This window comes from Phalangium opilio, unplaced genomic scaffold, assembly GCF_054372755.1.
Source record: "Phalangium opilio isolate 3A_F unplaced genomic scaffold, DU_Popi_V2 ptg000229l_1, whole genome shotgun sequence".
NCBI lineage: Eukaryota > Metazoa > Arthropoda > Arachnida > Opiliones > Phalangiidae > Phalangium > Phalangium opilio.
This window is the reverse complement of record NW_028324220.1, coordinates 932,610-960,418: the sequence shown is the minus strand read 5'-3', so window position 1 is coordinate 960,418 and position 27,809 is coordinate 932,610. Positions and strand designations below refer to the sequence as shown.

General features: G+C 40.8%; 6 protein-coding genes across 6 annotated transcripts; all 6 read right to left on the bottom strand.

The window, feature by feature from the left end:
• Window positions 1–11,271: 11,271 nt before the first annotated feature.
• Window positions 11,272–13,186, bottom strand: LOC149614055 (uncharacterized). Its single transcript, XM_089858007.1, has 3 exons — window positions 12,782–13,186; window positions 12,409–12,683; window positions 11,272–12,331 (listed from the first exon to the last, which is right to left on the bottom strand). Exons 1-3 carry the CDS (start codon window positions 13,184–13,186, stop codon window positions 11,272–11,274), a joined length of 1,740 nt encoding a protein of 579 aa, XP_089714133.1.
• Window positions 13,187–13,279: 93 nt separating this feature from the next.
• Window positions 13,280–14,374, bottom strand: LOC149614054 (uncharacterized). Its single transcript, XM_089858006.1, has 2 exons — window positions 13,795–14,374; window positions 13,280–13,680 (listed from the first exon to the last, which is right to left on the bottom strand). The coding sequence occupies exons 1-2, from the start codon at window positions 14,372–14,374 to the stop codon at window positions 13,280–13,282; spliced, it is 981 nt and encodes a 326-aa protein (XP_089714132.1).
• A 48-nt stretch (window positions 14,375–14,422) lies between these two features.
• LOC149614053 (uncharacterized) lies at window positions 14,423–15,430 on the bottom strand. Its single transcript, XM_089858004.1, has one exon. It carries the CDS (start codon window positions 15,428–15,430, stop codon window positions 14,423–14,425), a length of 1,008 nt encoding a protein of 335 aa, XP_089714130.1.
• A 2,333-nt stretch (window positions 15,431–17,763) lies between these two features.
• Window positions 17,764–20,866, bottom strand: LOC149614052 (uncharacterized). The gene is made up of 4 exons (XM_089858003.1): window positions 20,247–20,866; window positions 19,274–20,072; window positions 18,901–19,175; window positions 17,764–18,823 (listed from the first exon to the last, which is right to left on the bottom strand). The coding sequence occupies exons 1-4, from the start codon at window positions 20,864–20,866 to the stop codon at window positions 17,764–17,766; spliced, it is 2,754 nt and encodes a 917-aa protein (XP_089714129.1).
• A 48-nt stretch (window positions 20,867–20,914) lies between these two features.
• On the bottom strand, window positions 20,915–21,922 carry LOC149614051 (uncharacterized). The gene has a single exon (XM_089858002.1). It carries the CDS (start codon window positions 21,920–21,922, stop codon window positions 20,915–20,917), a length of 1,008 nt encoding a protein of 335 aa, XP_089714128.1.
• Window positions 21,923–24,255: 2,333 nt separating this feature from the next.
• On the bottom strand, window positions 24,256–27,358 carry LOC149614050 (uncharacterized). Its single transcript, XM_089858001.1, has 4 exons — window positions 26,779–27,358; window positions 25,766–26,664; window positions 25,393–25,667; window positions 24,256–25,315 (listed from the first exon to the last, which is right to left on the bottom strand). Exons 1-4 carry the CDS (start codon window positions 27,356–27,358, stop codon window positions 24,256–24,258), a joined length of 2,814 nt encoding a protein of 937 aa, XP_089714127.1.
• Window positions 27,359–27,809: the final 451 nt, after the last annotated feature.

Genomic DNA, 27,809 nt, shown 5'->3' with positions numbered 1-27,809 from the left:
CACGTCTTCATCGATGCTCCCATATAAATAGGCGCCTTTAATGTCCAGTTGTTGATGGCACCATCCGAGACAGACAATAAATACGAAGACGCATACTCGGACTAAGGTGAAATTGATTACTGGCGCATACGTCACATCGTTATCTACGCCGTAGATTTGTGAGTATCCTTGAGCAACCAGTCTTGCTTTATATTTGGCGATTTTTCCTTTGTCGTCCCGTTTGATTACGTATATCCATTTCGTTCCGATGAGTTTCTTGTCAGCCGGATGTTCTATCAACTCATAGACTTGGCGTTGTGTTATGGTCCTCATTTCGATGTCCATGGCGTTTGTCCACGTATCGACATCGTCCCTTTGCATGGCTTCTTCATATGTTATTGGGGCTTCTACTATGTTGGCTTCAACATTTGTATCTGAATCAGTCGTTTTCGGTGAGAAATTGAAGAGATTAGGATCGTAAGGTTTTCGTTTTTGCTCCAAATATTCCTTTATTCGTTTCTGCGAATGAAAGCGTTTGTTTGCTTCTACGTCATAATAATAGACGTCCTTTCTTCCCTTTGATGATCCTTTGGTTCTTGTTATGATTCGTCTTTCCCAGTGGATATTGTTCTCCGTATCATCTTCGTTATTGTTCTCCGTATCTGTTCCATCATTCTTTGATCGGTCTTGTCCTTTAATTTCATTGTCTATAGGTTCGTCTGACGTACTTTCGGAGGATTCATTTGATGTCGTAGATGATTCAGAGTCCGTTTCACTGTCATCTACTGATTCAGTGTCATCATGGTCTCGTGGTTCTAACAGCTGCCAATGGCTATTATAGAATTTGACGTTCATATCTTCTTTCAGTGTTCCAAGTTCGGTATAGCCATTTTTCTTTTCATCAAATTTCACGTGCTTCGTCTCCTCCACGTAGTCCTCTTGGGGGAACCATATTCGATAGCCCTTTGATGCAGCGGCATAACCAATCAAAATGCCCATCTTGGCATTAATGTCCAATTTACTTCTCTTGACTTTCGGTTGATGAACAAAAGCCAAACAACCAAATCGTCTTAGATGTTTCACGGATATGTGTCGTCGCAGCCATTTTTCTTCCGGTACACTCCCCTCAACCTTGGAGTGCGGGAGTCTGTTAGTCAGGTAGACAAATGTCATTAAGGCCTCTCCCCACAGCCGTTGGGGAAGACCTCCATCTTCCAGTAGCGTACGCACTCCCTCCAACGCTGTCCGATTGAACCTCTCCGCCGTACCGTTCATCTCTGGGCTGTACGTATTCGTTCGTTCCACTTGGATTCCTTCTTTCTGGCAAACGTCAGTAAATGCTTTGTTGCAGTATTCCAGGCCATTATCGGTTCTGATTTTCTTTATCTTTTGCCCGGTTTGTCGTTCTGCCCACACTTTATACTTCAGGAAGGAGTTAAGCGCTTCTGCCTTGGAGGATATCATATATACCGTGACTTTTCTTGAAAAATCATCAATGAAGCTGATAAAGTATTTGAACCCTGCCCGTGATTCCACGGGAGCTGGACCCCATAGATCACTGTGTACAAGTTCCAAGACATCCTTGGACTGTATTCCTTCACTGGCGCGAGATGGCTCTTTTGTTGACTTAGAGAGTCGACAGGGGATACAGGTGTCAAGCTGGTCCTTAAACCGCGGCAGTCCCTTTACCGTGTTGCCTTTACTTAGTTGCTGCATTCTTCGAATATTCGGATGTCCCAGTCGCTTATGCCATGTTTCTGTTTCTTTTGAACTGATATGACTTTCTTGGTTGATTTCTTCTTCTTGTAATACCGAAGCATCAAGCATATATAGGTTGTTCTTATGAAGCCGTGCCTCTATGACTATTTCATCATCGTCTGGTTTAATGATTGTGAAGCGTCCTTGAAATGCTACGAGCTTGAATCCTTGTTTATCTATTTGTCGCACAGATAATAGATTTCTCTTGTAAGATGGTACGTAATAGACATCATGCAAGGTAACTGGCGTTCCGTTCTTTAATACAAGCTGGACTTCCCCGATTCCTATGGCTTGGGTTTTACTTTCTGCCGTATCGATGTTTATCGTTATTTCCTTCACATTGATCATCCAATCCAGGCGCTTGCAAAAGTGGTGAGTGGCTCCACTGTCTAACACCCATTGATCTTCATCTGTTGTGGCAGTCATCGCAGAAGCGTAGAAATTCATGACTTGCCCTTTACGTTTCTTCTTTGTTGACTTCTTTTGCCTTTCTTTCTTTTGTTTATCCGGACATCCAGTTGAGAAATGGCCGATTTTATGACAAGTGAAACATTCAACCTCTTTCTTTGTTTCGTTACGTTGTCCTTGAGAACGAGCGTTTGTTCTTGCGGTGACCGTTGATGAGAACCCTATATGGTATGTCGCATCTTCCGATGCCGCCGCTTTCGCTTGCTGCTTTAATCGCTCATATTCCGCAATCAGTAACGTCTTGACCTTTTGTGGCGTGAATTCTTCCTTGGATAACCCACAAATTGTAAAGCCCACGTTGTCGTATTCCTTTGGTAACATATGTATCATCTGATATGCTATCTCTTCGTCTGGAATAGTGCCGCCGGCTTTCTTCAACTTCGTTGCTATCGCTTGCATCTTTGCTAAGTAGACAGCCATTGATTCTGGAGGAGTATATCGCAGGTTTTGCAGTTCTGTACGTAACATCAATATTCGTGTACGAGATATGGGCTCATGCTGTTCTTCCAGAAGCTTCCAAGCTTCTACAGCTGTGTTACAGGATTCTATTAGATGCTTATGTTCATCATCAACTGCCATGGAAATCTTCGATAGTGCTCGCTCCTGTCGTAGACGATATCTTTCCCTTTCTTCTGCTCGTGCTGATTCTGCAGGAGGTTGTTCAGTCTCATTGACAATGCCCCATAGGCCAAAGTCCAGTAACGCCATTTTCATGTTGAATTTCCATAAAGTATAATTATCATCGGATAATTTCTTGAATTCAAAAGCTGTCGTACCTTCGTTGCCTTCCGCCATATTGAATTACTTGACTTCACCGTGGTGTTAAGCCTTGGTCCACCCTGATAGCAATCCGCCTAAGAACCACGCTCTGCTACCATGTTAAGGTTCTTGAATTCTATCAATGAATACCAAGTCGAAACTAGTCCGGTGCAGTGTATTTTATTTCCAAAATATAAATAGTAATAATGACATAATAATAAGCGAACTTATCACTTAGACAACTTCAGAGAACTGAAACTAGTTGACATTAGAACAGACTACATTACAGGTCGGGTGAATGTGAAAAGGCCCCTTAAGGGCTGAATATAAACTAACCTGAATAAGCCTGTGACCGAGTCTATTTTTATGCCTACTTTTTACAGAAACTAAGGCCTAGAGGTCCGTGCACCCGAGCTAAAAAAACTCCCGGATATTTTAAATCCTGAAGATCCTCAAGTTTTTTGTCTATTGTCAGGACGCATAAACCAAGGTTGCATAGAGACCTAGGTTTGCGCGTGCTGACAACCGATGTTGTAACAGAGTATAAGTATATACAGAATAAGCTGCCGTCCGAGATAGGGTGTTGCCTATCCTATAGCGTGAAAACAAATTTCCTCACGCGCATGCCATTACTACCGTCAATAATCAGGGCCAGAAATAAACACAGGACACTGGACATTGTCCAATAAAATTTTAAAATGTCCCATAATTTTGTTAAAAACTAAGGGGGTCACTGGACTGTTTGACCAATAAATTTTTCCTAAGTTTTGATAGCTTGACTATGAAGATGGGTACTATTTTTGAACACTCCAGTGGACAATGTCCTATAAATTTTCCAGTCAAACAGGGGATCAGTGGACAATGTCCTATAAATTTTCCAGTCAAACTGGGGATCAGTGGACAATGTCCTATAATTTTCCAGTCAAACAGGGGATCACTGGACACATGTCCTATAAGAAATTTTTCTTATTTCCGGCCCTGACCGTGATAGAAGGCCGGAGACCAAGGAGCCTGTATAACAGGCGATTTAAAAAAATGACGTTTCACATGGGGCGCGCGCAGAAACGCGGGAGGGAAAAAATGCCATCCATCTCCGCTTTCCTCCCCCATTACATCGTTTGTACAGGGAACTTTTTAAAAAGGCTTATTTTATATCCTCCTTGCTGAAAGCTCTCTCTCCCAATAAATATGTTTTTCCCCTACCAACCTCCCTCCCTCCCAAAGACCCTTCGCGCTCGGGAGAGAGGAAAGGGAAAGTAGGTTCTATCAATTCACTATGCCTCTGCTCTGCATTCAAAAAGCCCGCGAAATTTAAACTACATCTCTCTACTCTCCGGGCGAGACGCCCGTCTCCCTCCTCCCCCTCTCACTATATACCAGGCACGGCAGGCAGGCAGGCAGTTCTCTTTCTACGTCGCGCTTTCAATTGCTTTGGTCCCATTGAACCGAATTCCCATTCGACAGAAGGGGTTCTTTTTTGGGGTCCCATTCGACCGAACGTAGCCAAAGGTGCGATTTTATTATAGTCCCATTGGACCGAAATTCTATTGAACTGGAAGAAGACATACTGTGTGGTTTTGCATTAAATATATTTTTAATTTCACAACTTATTATTGTTAAAATAAATGTGAGTAGAAAATGTATTACTGCACTTATTTTAACTACGTTTTAATTACGGCGAACCTCACCTACCCTAGCCTAACCTAACCTAACCTAACCCAACTCAACCTTGTTTGGAGATAAAAAGATTATTTATATGAGTATTAAAAGCCCGCCTCTTACCACGAAAAATTTATTAGCAATAATAGAAATATTTTGCAAAAGATGTCAGATAATTAATTGGAGAATATTTTGGAAAAGGTGGCAGCTAATTAATGGGAGAATATTTTGGAAAAGGTGGCAGCTAATTAATAGGAAAATCTTTTGGAAAAGGTGGCAGCTAATTAATAGGAGAATATTTTAGAAAAGGTGGTAGCTAATTAAAAGGAGAATATTTTGGAAAATGTGGCGGCTAATTAGTAGGAGAATGTTTTGGAAAAGGTTGCAGCTAATTAATAGGAGAATGTTTTTGGAAAAGGTGGTAGCTAATTAAAAGGAGAATATTTTGGAAAAGGTGGTAGCTAGTTAAAAGGAGAATATTTTGGAAAATGTGGTAGCTAATTAGTAGGAGAATGTTTTGGAAAAGGTTGCAGCTATTTAAAAGGAGAATATTTTGAAAAAGGTGTCAGCTAATTAATAGGAAAATCTTTTGGAAAAGGTGGCAGCTAATTAATAGGAGAATGTTTTGGAAAAGGTGGTAGCTAATTAAAAGGAGCATATTTTGGAAAAGGTGTCAACGAATTATTGGAACCAAACCAAACCAAACCTAAACTAACCTAAGCTAAGCTAAGCTAAGCTAACCTAACCTAACCTAACCTAACCTAACCTATGCTAACCTAACCTAACTTAACCTAACCTAACCTAACTTAACCTAACCTCACCTATGCTAACCTAACCTAACCTAACCTAACCTATGCTAACCTATGCTAACCTAACCTAGCCTAACCTATGCTAACCTATGCTAACCTAACCTATGCTAACCTATGCTAACCTAACCTAACCTAACCTATGCTAACCTATGCTAACCTAACCTAACCTAACCCCACCCGAAACTAAAATATTAAAATTTTAATTTAAAATTTAAAGACATTGATGGAACTACCATTAAGACTGTACTTCATTTTAAGCACAATTTGTTTATTAATTCTATATATCTCTTGCCTTGAAAGGAATAAAAGTGAGCGTTTTAATTAGTATCACGAAACATTTACTTTTAATATTATTAACATACGTTTCAGAGATTCGAACCAACAACCTATCGCTTCGCAGTCCAACATCGTATCCACTACACCACCGAATCGCTGACGGCTACAGTGTTTCAAGTTATATTCATGTATTTTTTAGGAGCATATTCGGACGATTGGGATTTCGGTCCATCGGGAATATAGCCATTGGGCTGGAAATCTAAAATCATTGCGGGATATTCGGTCGAATGTTATTTCGGTCCATTGGGAATTCGGTTGAAAGGAACGATACCTTTCAATTCGTTTCTCTCCGAGCTTCTCTCTCTCCGTATCGTGTACGCGTCTGGTAAAATAGACAAGATGACCCAGTCATACAGTTTTTACCGGCTTCTAGTGACAAGAATTAGTATTACTATATACATTATAAGATGACCCCGGCTAATTTAGCATTTTGGGTTTTTTTTTCATTGTTTATAAAATAGCATTCCTATTATGAATAAAATCAATCTAGTAATAAACTACAGTAACTTACTCATTAGGTTCATTTTAAACTTAACCTACAGAACTTTGTCTTAATTAAATTACAGAATAATATTTATTAAACTAGGGTTGGTACTGGTAAATGTGAACGATTCTATTTTTCTTTAAAATTTTGCAGCTAATTTTTGGGCGGCTTAAATTCCTTTTAAAAGGGCTCTATTTGTAGATTGAATATTGAGGATTACGATAAAAATGGTATGAACATTGTAGGAATATGTGGATGAAAGATACGAACCTATATACACACCAACTCGGACTAATCAACTTAAGTTGATGCCAATTTTAGGTGTTGCTTAATACAATACCATCGGGGAATAAGCTTTAGCAAGAGTTACAATAATCCCACGATAACAAACCTTTAATCGTTAGATAGATCACGTTTTTCGCTAGAAAATTGATATTAATATCTGTGGTTTCGATTCGGAATTCGATTTTATAAATAGAGTTGGAAAAAACCAAGTAAAAATTGCAAATGTTTCAAGGTTAATTTGAATCCTTTTTAAGCAATTTTACTAAAAAATAAAAAGTAACAGTGGTGTAAGGAATCTACGATCGGATAATATTAACTTTAAAATACATCATTGACCCAAAAAAGACTCAAATTTTGCGCCATTAGTAAGTTTATCAATTTAGCGGTAAGAGGGCGGTAGCTACCCCTACTTATTGGGCGGGAAGGCGAGAAAACGAGACAGCTGTTATGCGAGGTATCGAAATAAATAGGACTTCTCAACAAATTATTGAACATTTTGACTCGGCTATTGTTTTAAATATATATTATCCTTTTATCACTTATCACATCTGCGTAAACTTTAATCTAGGTGCATGAATTTAGGCCCTACGTAATGGTAGCTCCTTTAGGGTTGCCACGGAATTTTCAGAACCAAATTCCCTGACTTTTCCAGGTTTTCCCTGACCTTTTAGGCCGAAAGTGTGAATGTTTACAGCACGTTTTAAGTGCTTATAATTAAATAAACTCTTAAGTGCTTATAATTAAATAAACTCTCTACATTAAGTTTTCCCATATATTTGTTGCACAAAACAAATAAGAAACATTTTGACTATATATAACAGTCTAAGAGATCATTTACTTTTACAAAAACAATTCTAGACATTTTTAAGGATTAATATAGAGTTTTCTGTGTTGAGAGAGCATGAGGAGAAACTTTCATTACTCTTTCAATAAAGACTTATTCCCAGAAGTTTTACCCTCTAAAATCAAATTCGCTGACTTTTCCCTGACTTTGCTGAAATTTTTAAAATTCCCTGACTGTTCCCTGACCTTTTCGGCCCATTTTTAAATTCCCAGACTTTTCCAGGATTTCCAGGTACTGTGGTAACCCTGTCCTTTCCAAGGGCCTTTTTTATTCCTCCCATTTGATTATCATTGTTGTTCACATTTGGGTCCAGTGTTCAGTCACTACCTCCTTCAGTATTTAGGGTCAGGGTGTTTACATTTAGCAGCGATTGTTCACATTTGGGGTCCTCTAAGGGAATTGGGAAATAGGATATGGATATTGTGCAAAATTTAGGAGAGTTAAAAAGCTGAAAACAGCGAATTGTGTCTAAAGAATCATATTTCATATCCTGAAAGTTTCTGGTGTCTAACTTTAGCTCCACGGAAGTTATTCAAAGATTTGCAAAAAGTGTTCACAATTACCAGTACGAACCCTATAGTAACTTCCTCAATCGGTTAATTTTAAACTTAACTAAACTACATAATTATTTGTAAAGTTATCATAAACTATAGTATCATGATAATATTAATTGAAGTAAAGTATATTATTAATTAAATTAAAGTATATTATAAATTAAATTAAAGTATATTATTAATTAAATTAAAGTATAATATTAATTAAATTAAAGTATAATATTAATTAAATTAAAGTATAATATTAATTAAATTAAAGTATAATATTAATTAAATTAAAGTATAATATTAATTAAATTAAAGTATAATATTAATTAAATTAAAGTATAATATTAATTAAATTAAAGTATAATATTAATTAATATTAAGTAAATTCCTCAATTAACTTACTTGAAACATCATTATTTATAATTATCATCAATCTCACTCGTGAATATATATTTATTTTAATCTTAATTAAAATACAGAATAATATATATTGAACTATTGTAACTTCCTCAATCGGTTAATTTTAAATTTAATTAAACTACATCATTATTTATAAAGTTATCATTAATCTCACTTGTAAACGTGGACTGCTCGCTTAACTAAGCAGAGTAACAGAAGAGTTTTCAAGAGACGATATCATTGGTTAACTCATGGTGAACTTTGCCTGCTAATTCGTTTCTCTCTACATTCAAGACTGATAAGGTTTTAGGAAAAGAACTCTAAGCTTCAGACGTGACTTTGAGGCCGACTTAACGTCATATTAACGTGGTAGTAGGCGATTATTTAATTTCTCTCTCTTAGCGCGAAACGCCGCAAACGCGCCTAGACTCGAGATGGATTTGTCTATCCCAGCATTTATGTTATGAAAGGAATGCGCTCTGTAAGAATTCGGTGGCGCAGCCCTAGCGTGCCGGGTTTCCGAACCGTAGCGTTAACGTTGGTACGTTCGAGTCCACTTGAGGATTTGGAAATTTTCGAAATAAAGTAATATAAAGTTTAGCTACCCTAGGTCCATCTGTTCGCGTTTTAGAGCATTATATGAATAAATTTAAATAAATTAACGCTAAAATGGGCGGGGATAGGGTGGGGTTAATGCTATAATGGGGGAAAAAAGGGGGTAATATAGGGGGGAAAGGCTCTACAAAAGGGGTAAAAGTGGGGGGTAGTAAATATTCGGTATAAATGCATAACTTTTTGTCGCCAGATGGCGCACAGAAAGTAAAAAGGCTGACCTAAGATTTAGTCGGTAATTGACTAACTTGGCCTGACTTCAATGCGCTAAAGTTGCAGGTGTGAAGGAGTGAGGTACTTTCTCTCCCCCTCTAGTGATACCCAGAAAGATTTCCAACTTTCCGAGATTGGAAATTGGCTGTCGATTGGTTTATGGGAAAACTTCTGGGTTTGAGTCAGACGTTTATTGTATAGGGAGTTTCCAAGAACAATTCTTTAAAATGGGCCTGGTGTTGGTGATGAAAACTTCTTTTTAGCACATATTGGCTGAAAATGGTTTATCCTTTTTAGGCCGAAAACGACAAATAAATCCACTAACTGAAAAGGGAGTCGTCATTTTGTAAGAACCACTGAGAAAGCAATAAAGGAGGAAGGAGGATAACACCATTCTGATAAAAATAAATAAAGAAGAGGTTAGTGAACGACTGAATGTATATTAAATCGAATTTTGTTCGGAGACATTTATGGTGACCGTAGCTTTCGGAAAATTTGTATAGCCAATGCCTGTCATCGATAAAGAATTATCATAGTAACTCCCATAATCAAATGAAATATTTCATTTTAGCAAGACGAACAAGAATACAAAAGGTCAGAAACTTTAAAACTCATAAAAACATTTTGATTTATTATCGATATTTTATTAAGACTAAAAGATATTAAGTGAGTTCTAAAGTAGATAGTTGATTAGTAAACCAGAGAAGGTAGATAGAAAGCCAGAGTTTTCGTTGTAAACCTCATACTGGGAACCCCAGAGCCTCAATTTATGTTTTTTTCTGTTTGTCATTGTTAATACTTACGATCCATTATGGACTCTTGCAATATATGAAAATAACAAAGCTACCATGGTTTCAGCGAACTTTATGTTCTGCATTTCCTGTAGGCAAAAATATGGATAAAACGTTTCAACAGAGAGACGTTAGCACTTGCCCTAGCGCCTTACACGTTAGGTATATAACAAATTTGAATTTTTTATAAAACTGATCTGACAATCATGTTTTTAGTAACCCACCGCGCAGATACCGACATGGAGTTCATTTGTATCATTGTAATTAGACCTGCAACATTTAAAATGCCTTAAAACCAGATTAAGTTCAGTTCGGGTAATTGTTAACTTACATTATTTTAGAGTGCACGAGTCAGTCTGATTAATTTTTCCAAACGTTTGTCTGTTTGTTTGCAGCAACGACGCTAAAATGTTTCTGTTATTATATAATTACTTTAGGCTAACTAAAATTTGGTTTTTCAACTTTGCAGTAAAATGAGGTTTTCCAATTACCAAAACGTTTAATTTATTTTCTTATTAGCTTAACCAAAGTTATTTATCTTTGTACTGACAAGTTCAGGTTTTTACAGATACTACAAAAATGCCGAAAGAGTTGCAAGAAATGTGATGGAATCCTTCTAAAGAAAAGTTGTTGGGGTTAGTGTGCCTTGACTTGTGGCGGGCGTTGTCCAACCCTTTGTTTCTCTTTGTGTACGGTTCGCTTGGGAGAGCTTGGTTGCTCTGACTGTACCGGACTGAAACAGTGCAGTCAGAGATGTCGCGATTTTCTAATGAATGGTCAGGTTTATCAACAAATCAGAACTATATTTTATTTGACTTTGAAAATTGAAAACATTCGCTAAAATTTTAAGTTTCAGAGTGTGGAGCAAAAGAGGTCCTTTCTCCTTCAGTGTCTGTCCAACTCTGCCTTTTTTTGTATTATTCATTTTACCCGTGGGCTTACGGCCCATGGCCACAGCATCCATCTCTCCCTTGAGCGTTCTCCCCCTATTGACCAAAGTGCTACACCTTCGTCGATGTATGAATTTTTACGTTTCAACGTGTGTCTTTTGTTGGCAGTTTGTGTTTGCTTTTTCTTTTTGCTTCCAAGGTCAGAGTGGGAGAGGGCCGTGAACAATTTGGGGGTTCGAACGCCAAGGAGAAGGCTTAATGGTTTTATGTTTGCTTTTACTTCGAATGGCCATAAATTTTAACAGAAATTGATAAACATAAAGTAGTAATGTGCATGCTTATAAAATTGATTAGAAGTAAATAAATCGTAGTGTAACACGTTCGCCTTTTTTACACTCCCCCCCAGGTGACACTAAGTCACCGATGGTGCAGAACGTGTTAAACTATTCGGATATTTCTAAATTGCAAAGGTGTTGAATGTCACGCCGTATTTTGTTGCCATTAGTCGTCCTAAGGACGCATGACCTAATTTGATTGTCGCGACCTTTAATTACCTCTACAATTAATCCTAACCTCCACATGTGGCGTGGTAAATTGTCCTCTTTGATGACAACTACGTCCTCATTTTTGAAATTGCCTTTGCAAGTTAGATTTGTGGAATAATGAGCGGACCTTAATTCCATAAGGTAATGGTGCCGCCATCGTTTCCACAAATTTTGAATTATTCTTTCCCGATACTGATTTCTCTTAAGAAGTTCGACTCTCAACTTTGGTATCTTCTCACGCTTGAACATTAGAGGGGGTAAGGAAGTGACTCTACGACCAAGCAACAATGCAGATGGGGTCAAAGGGACCGGTTCGTTTGCATCATTGTAAGTGTATGTGATGGGTCTAGAGTTTATTATCCCCTCAGTTTCGATAAGAAGAGTTTCTAATTCAGTATAGGATAAGGAGGCGTGGCCAATCATCTTTTTTAGTGTGGTTTTAGTTGATCTCACCAGACGCTCCCACCATCCTCCATACCATGCCGAGCGTTCCACTATGAATTTCCACTGGATACCGCGCACCCCAAAAAATTCTTTGAAAGACTCTGCCTTAACGCTTTGCCAAATTGTTTTGAGATCCGTGCTTGCCCTTTTAAAAGTCTTAGCATTGTCTGAGTACACTATGCTGGGTACCCCTCGTCTGGCGATTATTCGTCTAAAAGCCATTAAGAATTCATCCGTACTTAGCGTAGGGACCAATTCCATGTGAATAGCTCGGGTCACGGCGCAGGTGGCGAGGCAGATATAGGCTTTTTGGGTTTTTGTGTTGGCTTTCACCAATAGCGGACCAGCAAAATCTATTCCAACGACGGAAAACGGGGGCGCTTCCTCAATTCTGTCCCTTGGCAGGGGCGCTGTGGCAATTTTGCCAGGTGAAACCTTAACTCTTTTGCAGGTGACACATTCCTTTACTACACTACGAGCGATTTGCCTTGCGCTAGGAACCCAGTATCTTTCCCTTAATTGAGTAACTGTGTCATTTATCCCCCCGTGATAAACTTGTGCGTGGCTTCTAACTATTAGCATTTGGCTAACCTTTGCCCTTTGGGAATTAATATAGGGTGTTTTCCAGCGTAAGAAAGAGAAGATTCTTCCAAACGACCTCTCACGCAAATTAGTCCTAAATAGTTTAATACTGGATTTTGTGTGGCAATTTTTGAATTAGATTCAACACATTTTTTGTTATGCAGACACGCCAATTCTGACTCAAATTCTTCCGATTGCACGGATTTAACCCAGAAACGTTCTGTGAACGCTAACTCTTCGGCACTAATAGGTCCAGTAATTTTGTCTGTCCCATTGACCTTTGCCTGTGCAGTTTTTTGAACCAAAACAAGAGGACAGTTATACTAAGGGCTGTGTTGAGATGGTAATATCTCCTTAGATCTATTATGTATTGAACTCCTACCGGTTCTTTTGAGGTGATAGCTAGGGCTATTTTTCTTTTTTCTTTGGCGACCGAGTCAAGATTTGTCCTTAGGGGTTCGCTAGTTGGCCAGGAGGTTTTATCTTCCTTCAGCCATTGGGGCCCCTCCCAATATAGCTTATTTCTTACTAAATCCCCCGCTTTCATACCCCTGCTAGGATCGTCAGCTGGGTTTTGCGCTCCGGGGCAGTGATTCCAATTTTCTTCCATTGTGAGTTTTTGAATTTCTGCGGCTCGGTTGCTAACAAAGGGTTTCCAATTTTTTGTGTTATCCCTAATCCAAGCTAAAGCGATGGTCGAATCCGTCCAAAAATAGACGTTATTGAGATTCTCATGGAATGCGGGTTTGACGTAATTAGCTAGTCTCGCACCTAATAAACAACCCATAAGTTCTAGTCTCGGTAATGTTAACCCTTCTTGTGACTGTTTTAAGGGTGCTACGCGTGTTTTGGAGGTTATCAAGGCTATACCTACATGGTTTTATTCGGTGGTGTACCTTATGTAAACCACTGCGGCGAAGGCTCCCAAGCAAGCGTCAACGAAACAGTGTAACTCTTGCTCAATTATTTTTTCCTTAGCCTCGTGAAAAGAGTTCCTACAGATCTTTAGATTGTGCAGTAGGGGCAGTTCTTGGGACCAACTTTCAAATTGCTGACTAACCTCTGCTGGGAGTATCTCATCCCAGTCTGATTTGTATCCCCATAAAACTTGAAACAACATTTTCGCGCGTATTGTAAACGGTGCTAACAGACCCATTGGGTCAAAAATTTTGGAGATGTAGCTGAGTAAATGTCGTTTTGTTAACTTCACGTTCTGACTAGTCTCAATCAATTCGGTGAAGTCGAAGGAAAAGGTGTCATCTAAGGGGTTCCATCTTATGCCTAAAATTTTTGTTTCTTCCGAGAACTTAGCTTGCTCGAATATTTGCTACCCCTTCACGTTTATTTCCCTTAACCATAGTTGTCGCAATTCCGCTGAGTTGGTCCCCCATTTACGGAATCTCATCCTCGCCTTTTTAACCAAAAACACGGTGCCTTTGGATACTTCAAGGGCAGATGAAACACCTTTTTGTCCACCAACTAAGTCGTCGACATAGAGGCAGTTGTTGAGAGTATCTCTAACTCTCTCATCTGTGTTTTCCGCGTGTTCCACGTTATACTTAATAGTGCAGCGGAGAGCGAACGGACTTGGTCCAAGACCAAATGTAACTCGCGTCATTCTGAGGACGCTAAATTCGCCAGGGATAATTTGACCATTTTTTTCTTTTACCCAAAGGAACCTTACTGAATCCTTATCGGGTCTATCCAGTTCTATTTGAAGGAAGGCGGCTTCAATGTCTGCAACTATGGCTACCTTATTTTTTCTAGATTTTAATAGCAGAAGCAGGAGATCTGGGTTAAGGTTTTGACCCGTTACTAAACAATCATTTAACGAAGGAACCCCGTACCCGTGGGAGGATGCATCGAACACGACCCTGAATTTTGTCGTTTTAGCCTTTTGTCTAACTACCGCCTGGTGGGGAAGATAGTAGGTGCCTGGATTTCGAAGGTCAATTTCATCTTCCGGGACATACATACTCCACTATCCCTTTGTTGATGTGCTCATTGATGACCTTCTGGTATTCTAGGAAAAAGCTAGGGTCCTTTTCGAATTTCTTTGAAGGGAGTGCCACCTTTTTGACGCTACTGCATAGTTATCAGGGAGCGCCTCCTTATTTGTTCGCCATGGAAGTTTTATGACATATCTTTCCCCATTGTGTGTGATATCCTCATAAAAGGTTTCGACAGTTTTCTCGTTGAGATTTTCTTGAATCTCTCTATGGTCAATCCCCATGATTTCTAAATCGAAGAATGATTTCAGGGTGTCATTAACCTTTTTTTGGGTAAGGGATTTTACCATAGCCGATATGGGATCGCGGCTAGTTTTGTCGAGGGAGCTATTTTTTCGTCCCTGAATACACCACCCTAGTATTGTTTCTGTGGCAACTAAAGAACGGGTGAATCTGACGTTATTATCTGTCACCAATTCCCAATAATGGTCGGACCCAATTAAAATGTCTACCTCGGGGTCCTCGGAATTTGAGCTTTTGGTTTCGTCGGCTAGTTGCAAATTGCGGGCGTGCATGATATTTTTTATTCCCTCATCATCAAGCCTTGTGAATGTATAACAAACAAATGGAACCTCTAGCGCAATAATGTCGGCCTTTTGATTGGGATATTTTCTGTTTTCTAGAGTTATTTTTACTAAGTTTACCGTGCTCCTAGAAGGGGTTTTGCTGCCAAATGAGTAAACTTCCTGGTTTTTGAATTTACCCACTATTGGCAGGTTTAATTGTCTAGAGAACTTTTCCCTTACAAAGCTAGTTTGGCTTCCGCCATGAAAAAAGCATTGGGCTTGACCCGACGTTTGGGGATTTTCTGGATCTCTTACAATAGCTAAAGCAGTTTGCATGATTACCACTTTCTCGATGTGTGTAATTGGAGCTACAGCTGAAACTAAAGGTTCGCTTTCCTTATTTTCATTAGGCGCATCCTGTTTTTTTGTGCACAGGGTTATTGTCACACAAAGCAAAATTGTGCTTTTTCTTGCAACCCTTGCAAATTCTATAGCTCGTTCTGCAATATCTAGCATCGTGACCCAAACGTAAGCATATACCACACCTGCCACTATCCCTTACAATTGATTTCTTTTGTTCTAAGGTGTAATTTGGGCAGTAAAGAGTTTTGTGGGTTTCATTCTTGCACAAAATGCAATATATATTCTCTGAGGGGTACTTTGTAGGCGGAGGCAGAGTCTTTGTACGTTTGCTTACATTCAGTTTTTCCCCTATTTTTATATCTATCGAGATAAGGGGTATCTTTGCTCATAGTTTCGTAAGCTTTGGCCTGCACCGACTTTGCCGGTGCAGCGCTAAGAATTCGTGCCAACTCGCGACATTCAATTTGTCCCCTCATGAATTCCATTATTTCTTCAGCATCCCAAGTTTGGTTGTTGGAAGGCCTATGCTTAAGACGGAATTCGGTTCTCAAATCATCAGGCAAACAACGCAGCAGCGTCGGGCTAAGAAACGAAACCCTTTCGGCGGTGTTGACCCTTAAAGCTTTTAAACTTCTAAGGCTAATCTTACACAAATCTAGCATTTTTCTCAACTCTTTTAAATTTTGTGAGCTAAGGATTGGCTGCAATTCTGAAAGCTGCTTGATGTGGGTATTCACGGTTACTTCCGAATGATCATACCTCCTTTTTAATAGCACTACTGCTTCGTCGTACGAATCATCATCTCTTCCAACCCCTTTATGGTCTGAAGGGCTTCCCCCTCTAAGAATGACGTGAGATAAAAGAATTTTTCTACCTTTTCGAGCCTCGAATTTCGATCAATCGTTACTTTAAACCGTCCCCAAAAACTGTTCCAATTGGAAAAGTCCCCACTGACAGTAGGGATGGAAAGTTCGGGTAGTCGCACTTCCGGTCTATTTCTTGAGGTGTGGGAGCGACGGTGTACTTGGCGACGGATTGGTCGGCACAGTGTTGGCCGACGTATGCATGGGTATGAAGTTTTGACCCGTGGCCGCTAGTGCTCCACCGGAGCCGGCTGGGGTGTTCACTGGATTCACTGTTGCCGAGGCATTGGTAATCGTCGATGTCACGGAGCCTGCGTATCCAGGTGTTGCTGAAGTTTGTCCGAGATGTTGAAGAATCCTTTTTGTTGCCAGTTTTATTATGGCAATGTCTTCGCGGTACTTTATGGCACTGTCCATTTCAGCTTCCATTTCTGTTTCGTCCTCTATAAGACCTTCGATTTGAGCGTCGATAATATTTGGGTCTTTTTCACAATCAATCAGAATCGACAGCTCGTCTTCAATGTCGTCAATCAGGGGTTGGCTGGCGCCAATGAGGGTTTTTATTTGGTTTATTTTGCGCGTCACCGCTTTTCGCGCACTGGCTCTCGCAACTTTTGCTAATTTTAGCGCGTTTGTTTTAGTTGCTGACGTCAGTGGTTGCATCGGGTTAGTGGCGGCAGAGTTTATTGCGGCATTTTGCACGTTTTGCGCTGTATTTTGCGAATTGTTTTGGTTTCCACTTCCTGTGGCAGTCTGTTGCGCATTTGGCGCGACGTTCTGAGACGCGTTTGGTGCACCATTTTGTGATGTATTTGGCGTAATGTTCTGATTTCCGGTGGCATTCATAGTTGCAGATTTTCACGAAAGTTCGGGACTTACTTGATAAAAGGTCCCGGGTTTCGGCACCATAAAGAAAAGTTGTTGGGGTTAGTGTGCCTTGACTTGTGGCGGGCGTTGTCCAACCCTTTGTTTCTCTTTGTGTTCGGTTCGCTTGGGAGAGCTTGGTTGCTCTGACTGTACCGGACTGAAACAGTGCAGTCAGAGATGTCGCGATTTTCTAATGAATGGTCAGGTTTATCAACAAATCAGAACTATATTTTATTTGACTTTGAAAATTGAAAACATTCGCTAAAATTTTAAGTTTCAGAGTGTGGAGCAAAAGAGGTCCTTTCTCCTTCAGTGTCTGTCCAACTCTGCCTTTTTTTTGTATTATTCATTTTACCCGTGGGCTTACGGCCCATGGCCACAGCATCCATCTCTCCCTTGAGCGTTCTCCCCCTATTGGCCAAAGTGCTACACCTTCGTCGATGTATGAATTTTTACGTTTCAACGTGTCTTTTGTTGGCAGTTTGTGTTTGCTTTTTCTTTTTGCTTCCAAGGTCAGAGTGGGAGAGGGCCGTGAACAATTTGGGGGTTCGAACGCCAAGGAGAAGGCTTAATGGTTTTATGTTTGCTTTTACTTCGAATGGCCATAAATTTTAACAGAAATTGATAAACATAAAGTAGTAATGTGCATGCTTATAAAATTGATTAGAAGTAAATAAATCGTAGTGTAACACGTTCGCCTTTTTTACACTCCCCCCCAGGTGACACTAAGTCACCGATGGTGCAGAACGTGTTAAACTATTCGGATATTTCTAAATTGCAAAGGTGTTGAATGTCACGCCGTATTTTGTTGCCATTAGTCGTCCTAAGGACGCATGACCTAATTTGATTGTCGCGACCTTTAATTACCTCTACAATTAATCCTAACCTCCACATGTGGCGTGGTAAATTGTCCTCTTTGATGACAACTACGTCCTCATTTTTGAAATTGCCTTTGCAAGTTAGATTTGTGGAATAATGAGCGGACCTTAATTCCATAAGGTAATGGTGCCGCCATCGTTTCCACAAATTTTGAATTATTCTTTCCCGATACTGATTTCTCTTAAGAAGTTCGACTCTCAACTTTGGTATCTTCTCACGCTTGAACATTAGAGGGGGTAAGGAAGTGACTCTACGACCAAGCAACAATGCAGATGGGGTCAAAGGGACCGGTTCGTTTGCATCATTGTAAGTGTATGTGATGGGTCTAGAGTTTATTATCCCCTCAGTTTCGATAAGAAGAGTTTCTAATTCAGTATAGGATAAGGAGGCGTGGCCAATCATCTTTTTTAGTGTGGTTTTAGTTGATCTCACCAGACGCTCCCACCATCCTCCATACCATGCCGAGCGTTCCACTATGAATTTCCACTGGATACCGCGCACCCCAAAAAATTCTTTGAAAGACTCTGCCTTAACGCTTTGCCAAATTGTTTTGAGATCCGTGCTTGCCCTTTTAAAAGTCTTAGCATTGTCTGAGTACACTATGCTGGGTACCCCTCGTCTGGCGATTATTCGTCTAAAAGCCATTAAGAATTCATCCGTACTTAGCGTAGGGACCAATTCCATGTGAATAGCTCGGGTCACGGCGCAGGTGGCGAGGCAGATATAGGCTTTTTGGGTTTTTGTGTTGGCTTTCACCAATAGCGGACCAGCAAAATCTATTCCAACGACGGAAAACGGGGGCGCTTCCTCAATTCTGTCCCTTGGCAGGGGCGCTGTGGCAATTTTGCCAGGTGAAACCTTAACTCTTTTGCAGGTGACACATTCCTTTACTACACTACGAGCGATTTGCCTTGCGCTAGGAACCCAGTATCTTTCCCTTAATTGAGTAACTGTGTCATTTATCCCCCCGTGATAAACTTGTGCGTGGCTTCTAACTATTAGCATTTGGCTAACCTTTGCCCTTTGGGAATTAATATAGGGTGTTTTCCAGCGTAAGAAAGAGAAGATTCTTCCAAACGACCTCTCACGCAAATTAGTCCTAAATAGTTTAATACTGGATTTTGTGTGGCAATTTTTGAATTAGATTCAACACATTTTTTGTTATGCAGACACGCCAATTCTGACTCAAATTCTTCCGATTGCACGGATTTAACCCAGAAACGTTCTGTGAACGCTAACTCTTCGGCACTAATAGGTCCAGTAATTTTGTCTGTCCCATTGACCTTTGCCTGTGCATTTTTTTGAACCAAAACAAGAGGACAGTTATACTAAGGGCTGTGTTGAGATGGTAATATCTCCTTAGATCTATTATGTATTGAACTCCTACCGGTTCTTTTGAGGTGATAGCTAGGGCTATTTTTCTTTTTTCTTTGGCGACCGAGTCAAGATTTGTCCTTAGGGGTTCGCTAGTTGGCCAGGAGGTTTTATCTTCCTTCAGCCATTGGGGCCCCTCCCAATATAGCTTATTTCTTACTAAATCCCCCGCTTTCATACCCCTGCTAGGATCGTCAGCTGGGTTTTGCGCTCCGGGGCAGTGATTCCAATTTTCTTCCATTGTGAGTTTTTGAATTTCTGCGGCTCGGTTGCTAACAAAGGGTTTCCAATTTTTTGTGTTATCCCTAATCCAAGTTAAAGCGATGGTCGAATCCGTCCAAAAATAGACGTTATTGAGATTCTCATGGAATGCGGGTTTGACGTAATTAGCTAGTCTCGCACCTAATAAACAACCCATAAGTTCTAGTCTCGGTAATGTTAACCCTTCTTGTGACTGTTTTAAGGGTGCTACGCGTGTTTTGGAGGTTATCAAGGCTATACCTACATGGTTTGATTCGGTGGTGTACCTTATGTAAACCACTGCGGCGAAGGCTCCCAAGCAAGCGTCAACGAAACAGTGTAACTCTTGCTCAATTATTTTTTCCTTAGCCTCGTGAAAAGAGTTCCTACAGATCTTTAGATTGTGCAGTAGGGGCAGTTCTTGGGACCAACTTTCAAATTGCTGACTAACCTCTGCTGGGAGTATCTCATCCCAGTCTGATTTGTATCTCCATAAAACTTGAAACAACATTTTCGCGCGTATTGTAAACGGTGCTAACAGACCCATTGGGTCAAAAATTTTGGAGATGTAGCTGAGTAAATGTCGTTTTGTTAACTTCACGTTCTGACTAGTCTCAATCAATTCGGTGAAGTCGAAGGAAAAGGTGTCATCTAAGGGGTTCCATCTTATGCCTAAAATTTTTGTTTCTTCCGAGAACTTAGCTTGCTCGAATATTTGCTACCCCTTCACGTTTATTTCCCTTTACCATAGTTGTCGCAATTCCGCTGAGTTGGTCCCCCATTTACGGAATCTCATCCCCGCCTTTTTAACCAAAAACACGGTGCCTTTGGATACTTCAAGGGCAGATGAAACACCTTTTTGTCCACCAACTAAGTCGTCGACATAGAGGCAGTTGTTGAGAGTATCTCTAACTCTCTCATCTGTGTTTTCCGCGTGTTCCACGTTATACTTAATAGTGCAGCGGAGAGCGAACGGACTTGGTCCAAGACCAAATTTAACTCGCGTCATTCTGAGGACGCTAAATTCGCCAGGGATAATTTGACCATTTTTTTCTTTTACCCAAAGGAACCTTACTGAATCCTTATCGGGTCTATCCAGTTCTATTTGAAGGAAGGCGGCTTCAATGTCTGCAACTATGGCTACCTTATTTTTTCTAGATTTTAATAGCAGAAGCAGCAGATCTGGGTTAAGGTTTTGACCCGTTACTAAACAATCATTTAACGAAGGAACCCCGTACCCGTGGGAGGATGCATCGAACACGACCCTGAATTTTGTCGTTTTAGCCTTTTGTCTAACTACCGCCTGGTGGGGAAGATAGTAGGTGCCTGGATTTCGAAGGTCAATTTCATCTTCCGGGACATACATACTCCACTATCCCTTTGTTGATGTGCTCATTGATGACCTTCTGGTATTCTAGGAAAAAGCTAGGGTCCTTTTCGAATTTCTTTGAAGGGAGTGCCACCTTTTTGACGCTACTGCATAGTTATCAGGGAGCGCCTCCTTATTTGTTCGCCATGGAAGTTTTATGACATATCTTTCCCCATTGTGTGTGATATCCTCATAAAAGGTTTCGACAGTTTTCTCGTTGAGATTTTCTTGAATCTCTCTATGGTCAATCCCCATGATTTCTAAATCGAAGAATGATTTCAGGGTGTCATTAACCTTTTTTTGGGTAAGGGATATTACCATAGCCGATATGGGATCGCGGCTAGTTTTGTCGAGGGAGCTATTTTTTCGTCCCTGAATACACCACCCTAGTATTGTTTCTGTGGCAACTAAAGAACGGGTGAATATGACGTTATTATCTGTCACCAATTCCCAATAATGGTCGGACCCAATTAAAATGTCTACCTCGGGGTCCTCGGAATTTGAGCTTTTGGTTTCGTCGGCTAGTTGCAAATTGCGGGCGTGCATGATATTTTTTATTCCCTCATCATCAAGCCTTGTGAATGTATAACAAACAAATGGAACCTCTAGCGCAATAATGTCGGCCTTTTGATTGGGATATTTTCTGTTTTCTAGAGTTATTTTTACTAAGTTTACCGTGCTCCTAGAAGGGGTTTTGCTGCCAAATGAGTAAACTTCCTGGTTTTTGAGTTTACCCACTATTGGCAGGTTTAATTGTCTAGAGAACTTTTCCCTTACAAAGCTAGTTTGGCTTCCGCCATGAAAAAAGCATTGGGCTTGACCCGACGTTTGGGGATTTTCTGGATCTCTTACAATAGCTAAAGCAGTTTGCATGATTACCACTTTCTCGATGTGTGTAATTGGAGCTACAGCTGAAACTAAAGGTTCGCTTTCCTTATTTTCATTAGGCGCATCCTGTTTTTTTGTGCACAGGGTTATTGTCACACAAAGCAAAATTGTGCTTTTTCTTGCAACCCTTGCAAATTCTATAGCTCGTTCTGCAATATCTAGCATCGTGACCCAAACGTAAGCATATACCACACCTGCCACTATCCCTTACAATTGATTTCTTTTGTTCTAAGGTGTAATTTGGGCAGTAAATAGTTTTGTGGGTTTCATTCTTGCACAAAATGCAATATATATTCTCTGAGGGGTACTTTGTAGGCGGAGGCAGAGTCTTTGTACGTTTGCTTACATTCAGTTTTTCCCCTATTTTTATATCTATCGAGATAAGGGGTATCTTTGCTCATAGTTTCGTAAGCTTTGGCCTGCACCGACTTTGCCGGTGCAGCGCTAAGAATTCGTGCCAACTCGCGACATTCAATTTGTCCCCTCATGAATTCCATTATTTCTTCAGCATCCCAAGTTTGGTTGTTGGAAGGCCTATGCTTAAGACGGAATTCGGTTCTCAAATCATCAGGCAAACAACGCAGCAGCGTCGGGCTAAGAAACGAAACCCTTTCGGCGGTGTTGACCCTTAAAGCTTTTAAACTTCTAAGGCTAATCTTACACAAATCTAGCATTTTTCTCAACTCTTTTAAATTTTGTGAGCTAAGGATTGGCTGCAATTCTGAAAGCTGCTTGATGTGGGTATTCACGGTTACTTCCGAATGATCATACCTCCTTTTTAATAGCACTACTGCTTCGTCGTACGAATCATCATCTCTTCCAACCCCTTTATGGTCTGAAGGGCTTCCCCCTCTAAGAATGACGTGAGATAAAAGAATTTTTCTACCTTTTCGAGCCTCGAATTTCGATCAATCGTTACTTTAAACCGTCCCCAAAAACTGTTCCAATTGGAAAAGTCCCCACTGACAGTAGGGATGGAAAGTTCGGGTAGTCGCACTTCCGGTCTATTTCTTGAGGTGTGGGAGCGACGGTGTACTTGGCGACGGATTGGTCGGCACAGTGTTGGCCGACGTATGCATGGGTGTGAAGTTTTGACCCGTGGCCGCTAGTGCTCCACCGGAGCCGGCTGGGGTGTTCACTGGATTCACTGTTGCCGAGGCATTGGTAATCGTCGATGTCACGGAGCCTGCGTATCCAGGTGTTGCTGAAGTTTGTCCGAGATGTTGAAGAATCCTTTTTGTTGCCAGTTTTATTATGGCAATGTCTTCGCGGTACTTTATGGCACTGTCCATTTCAGCTTCCATTTCTGTTTCGTCCTCTATAAGACCTTCGATTTGAGCGTCGATAATATTTGGGTCTTTTTCACAATCAATCAGAATCGACAGCTCGTCTTCAATGTCGTCAATCAGGGGTTGGCTGGCGCCAATGAGGGTTTTTATTTGGTTTATTTTGCGCGTCACCGCTTTTCGCGCACTGGCTCTCGCAACTTTTGCTAATTTTAGCGCTTTTGTTTTAGTTGCTGACGTCAGTGGTTGCATCGGGTTAGTGGCGGCAGAGTTTATTGCGGCATTTTGCACGTTTTGCGCTGTATTTTGCGAATTGTTTTGGTTTCCACTTCCTGTGGCAGTCTGTTGCGCATTTGGCGCGACGTTCTGAGACGCGTTTGGTGCACCATTTTGTGATGTATTTGGCGTAATGTTCTGATTTCCGGTGGCATTCATAGTTGCAGATTTTCACGAAAGTTCGGGACTTACTTGATAAAAGGTCCCGGGTTTCGGCACCATAAAGAAAAGTTGTTGGGGTTAGTGTGCCTTGACTTGTGGCGGGCATTGTCCAACCCTTTGTTTCTCTTTGTGTTCGGTTCGCTTGGGAGAGCTTGGTTGCTCTGACTGTACCGGACTGAAACAGTGCAGTCAGAGATGTCGCGATTTTCTAATGAATGGTCAGGTTTATCAACAAATCAGAACTATATTTTATTTGACTTTGAAAATTGAAAACATTCGCTAAAATTTTAAGTTTCAGAGTGTGGAGCAAAAGAGGTCCTTTCTCCTTCAGTGTCTGTCCAACTCTGCCTTTTTTTTGTATTATTCATTTTACCCGTGGGCTTACGGCCCATGGCCACAGCATCCATCTCTCCCTTGAGCGTTCTCCCCCTATTGGCCAAAGTGCTACACCTTCGTCGATGTATGAATTTTTACGTTTCAACGTGTCTTTTGTTGGCAGTTTGTGTTTGCTTTTTCTTTTTGCTTCCAAGGTCAGAGTGGGAGAGGGCCGTGAACAATTTGGGGGTTCGAACGCCAAGGAGAAGGCTTAATGGTTTTATGTTTGCTTTTACTTCGAATGGCCATAAATTTTAACAGAAATTGATAAACATAAAGTAGTAATGTGCATGCTTATAAAATTGATTAGAAGTAAATAAATCGTAGTGTAACACGTTCGCCTTTTTTACACTCCCCCCCAGGTGACACTAAGTCACCGATGGTGCAGAACGTGTTAAACTATTCGGATATTTCTAAATTGCAAAGGTGTTGAATGTCACGCCGTATTTTGTTGCCATTAGTCGTCCTAAGGACGCATGACCTAATTTGATTGTCGCGACCTTTAATTACCTCTACAATTAATCCTAACCTCCACATGTGGCGTGGTAAATTGTCCTCTTTGATGACAACTACGTCCTCATTTTTGAAATTGCCTTTGCAAGTTAGATTTGTGGAATAATGAGCGGACCTTAATTCCATAAGGTAATGGTGCCGCCATCGTTTCCACAAATTTTGAATTATTCTTTCCCGATACTGATTTCTCTTAAGAAGTTCGACTCTCAACTTTGGTATCTTCTCACGCTTGAACATTAGAGGGGGTAAGGAAGTGACTCTACGACCAAGCAACAATGCAGATGGGGTCAAAGGGACCGGTTCGTTTGCATCATTGTAAGTGTATGTGATGGGTCTAGAGTTTATTATCCCCTCAGTTTCGATAAGAAGAGTTTCTAATTCAGTATAGGATAAGGAGGCGTGGCCAATCATCTTTTTTAGTGTGGTTTTAGTTGATCTCACCAGACGCTCCCACCATCCTCCATACCATGCCGAGCGTTCCACTATGAATTTCCACTGGATACCGCGCACCCCAAAAAATTCTTTGAAAGACTCTGCCTTAACGCTTTGCCAAATTGTTTTGAGATCCGTGCTTGCCCTTTTAAAAGTCTTAGCATTGTCTGAGTACACTATGCTGGGTACCCCTCGTCTGGCGATTATTCGTCTAAAAGCCATTAAGAATTCATCCGTACTTAGCGTAGGGACCAATTCCATGTGAATAGCTCGGGTCACGGCGCAGGTGGCGAGGCAGATATAGGCTTTTTGGGTTTTTGTGTTGGCTTTCACCAATAGCGGACCAGCAAAATCTATTCCAACGACGGAAAACGGGGGCGCTTCCTCAATTCTGTCCCTTGGCAGGGGCGCTGTGGCAATTTTGCCAGGTGAAACCTTAACTCTTTTGCAGGTGACACATTCCTTTACTACACTACGAGCGATTTGCCTTGCGCTAGGAACCCAGTATCTTTCCCTTAATTGAGTAACTGTGTCATTTATCCCCCCGTGATAAACTTGTGCGTGGCTTCTAACTATTAGCATTTGGCTAACCTTTGCCCTTTGGGAATTAATAAAGGGTGTTTTCCAGCGTAAGAAAGAGAAGATTCTTCCAAACGACCTCTCACGCAAATTAGTCCTAAATAGTTTAATACTGGATTTTGTGTGGCAATTTTTGAATTAGATTCAACACATTTTTTGTTATGCAGACACGCCAATTCTGACTCAAATTCTTCCGATTGCACGGATTTAACCCAGAAACGTTCTGTGAACGCTAACTCTTCGGCACTAATAGGTCCAGTAATTTTGTCTGTCCCATTGACCTTTGCCTGTGCATTTTTTTGAACCAAAACAAGAGGACAGTTATACTAAGGGCTGTGTTGAGATGGTAATATCTCCTTAGATCTATTATGTATTGAACTCCTACCGGTTCTTTTGAGGTGATAGCTAGGGCTATTTTTCTTTTTTCTTTGGCGACCGAGTCAAGATTTGTCCTTAGGGGTTCGCTAGTTGGCCAGGAGGTTTTATCTTCCTTCAGCCATTGGGGCCCCTCCCAATATAGCTTATTTCTTACTAAATCCCCCGCTTTCATACCCCTGCTAGGATCGTCAGCTGGGTTTTGCGCTCCGGGGCAGTGATTCCAATTTTCTTCCATTGTGAGTTTTTGAATTTCTGCGGCTCGGTTGCTAACAAAGGGTTTCCAATTTTTTGTGTTATCCCTAATCCAAGCTAAAGCGATGGTCGAATCCGTCCAAAAATAGACGTTATTGAGATTCTCATGGAATGCGGGTTTGACGTAATTAGCTAGTCTCGCACCTAATAAACAACCCATAAGTTCTAGTCTCGGTAATGTTAACCCGTCTTGTGACTGTTTTAAGGGTGCTACGCGTGTTTTGGAGGTTATCAAGGCTATACCTACATGGTTTGATTCGGTGGTGTACCTTATGTAAACCACTGCGGCGAAGGCTCCCAAGCAAGCGTCAACGAAACAGTGTAACTCTTGCTCAATTATTTTTTCCTTAGCCTCGTGAAAAGAGTTCCTACAGATCTTTAGATTGTGCAGTAGGGGCAGTTCTTGGGACCAACTTTCAAATTGCTGACTAACCTCTGCTGGGAGTATCTCATCCCAGTCTGATTTGTATCCCCATAAAACTTGAAACAACATTTTCGCGCGTATTGTAAACGGTGCTAACAGACCCATTGGGTCAAAAATTTTGGAGATGTAGCTGAGTAAATGTCGTTTTGTTAACTTCACGTTCTGACTAGTCTCAATCAATTCGGTGAAGTCGAAGGAAAAGGTGTCATCTAAGGGGTTCCATCTTATGCCTAAAATTTTTGTTTCTTCCGAGAACTTAGCTTGCTCGAATATTTGCTACCCCTTCACGTTTATTTCCCTTTCCCATAGTTGTCGCAATTCCGCTGAGTTGGTCCCCCATTTACGGAATCTCATCCCCGCCTTTTTAACCAAAAACACGGTGCCTTTGGATACTTCAAGGGCAGATGAAACACCTTTTTGTCCACCAACTAAGTCGTCGACATAGAGGCAGTTGTTGAGAGTATCTCTAACTCTCTCATCTGTGTTTTCCGCGTGTTCCACGTTATACTTAATAGTGCAGCGGAGAGCGAACGGACTTGGTCCAAGACCAAATGTAACTCGCGTCATTCTGAGGACGCTAAATTCGCCAGGGATAATTTGACCATTTTTTTCTTTTACCCAAAGGAACCTTACTGAATCCTTATCGGGTCTATCCAGTTCTATTTGAAGGAAGGCGGCTTCAATGTCTGCAACTATGGCTACCTTATTTTTTCTAGATTTTAATAGCAGAAGCAGGAGATCTGGGTTAAGGTTTTGACCCGTTACTAAACAATCATTTAACGAAGGAACCCCGTACCCGTGGGAGGATGCATCGAACACGACCCTGAATTTTGTCGTTTTAGCCTTTTGTCTAACTACCGCCTGGTGGGGAAGATAGTAGGTGCCTGGATTTCGAAGGTCAATTTCATCTTCCGGGACATACATACTCCACTATCCCTTTGTTGATGTGCTCATTGATGACCTTCTGGTATTCTAGGAAAAAGCTAGGGTCCTTTTCGAATTTCTTTGAAGGGAGTGCCACCTTTTTGACGCTACTGCATAGTTATCAGGGAGCGCCTCCTTATTTGTTCGCCATGGAAGTTTTATGACATATCTTTCCCCATTGTGTGTGATATCCTCATAAAAGGTTTCGACAGTTTTCTCGTTGAGATTTTCTTGAATCTCTCTATGGTCAATCCCCATGATTTCTAAATCGAAGAATGATTTCAGGGTGTCATTAACCTTTTTTTGGGTAAGGGATATTACCATAGCCGATATGGGATCGCGGCTAGTTTTGTCGAGGGAGCTATTTTTTCGTCCCTGAATATACCACCCTAGTATTGTTTCTGTGGCAACTAAAGAACGGGTGAATCTGACGTTGTTATCTGTCACCAAT

Bases quoted from the DNA above. Each gene is read 5' to 3' on its own strand.
- LOC149614055 (XM_089858007.1), bottom strand. From the start codon at position 13,186: ATGGGTTGTTTATTAGGTGCGAGACTAGCTAATTACGTCAAACCCGCA. The intron at 12,684-12,781 runs GTAGGAGTTCAA...AAAACTGCACAG, and splicing joins CTATCACCTCAAAAGAACCG to GCAAAGGTCAATGGGACAGA. The intron at 12,332-12,408 runs GTTAGCCAAATG...TACTCAATTAAG, and splicing joins TTAATTCCCAAAGGGCAAAG to GGAAAGATACTGGGTTCCTA.
- LOC149614054 (XM_089858006.1), bottom strand. From the start codon at position 14,374: ATGTATGTCCCGGAAGATGAAATTGACCTTCGAAATCCAGGCACCTAC. The intron at 13,681-13,794 runs GTAAATGGGGGA...CAAAAATTTTAG, and splicing joins AAAGGCGAGGATGAGATTCC to GCATAAGATGGAACCCCTTA.
- LOC149614053 (XM_089858004.1), bottom strand. From the start codon at position 15,430: ATGCTAGATATTGCAGAACGAGCTATAGAATTTGCAAGGGTTGCAAGA.
- LOC149614052 (XM_089858003.1), bottom strand. From the start codon at position 20,866: ATGTATGTCCCGGAAGATGAAATTGACCTTCGAAATCCAGGCACCTAC. The intron at 19,176-19,273 runs GTAGGAGTTCAA...AAAAATGCACAG, and splicing joins CTATCACCTCAAAAGAACCG to GCAAAGGTCAATGGGACAGA. The intron at 18,824-18,900 runs GTTAGCCAAATG...TACTCAATTAAG, and splicing joins TTAATTCCCAAAGGGCAAAG to GGAAAGATACTGGGTTCCTA.
- LOC149614051 (XM_089858002.1), bottom strand. From the start codon at position 21,922: ATGCTAGATATTGCAGAACGAGCTATAGAATTTGCAAGGGTTGCAAGA.
- LOC149614050 (XM_089858001.1), bottom strand. From the start codon at position 27,358: ATGTATGTCCCGGAAGATGAAATTGACCTTCGAAATCCAGGCACCTAC. The intron at 26,665-26,778 runs GTAAATGGGGGA...CAAAAATTTTAG, and splicing joins AAAGGCGGGGATGAGATTCC to GCATAAGATGGAACCCCTTA. The intron at 25,668-25,765 runs GTAGGAGTTCAA...AAAAATGCACAG, and splicing joins CTATCACCTCAAAAGAACCG to GCAAAGGTCAATGGGACAGA.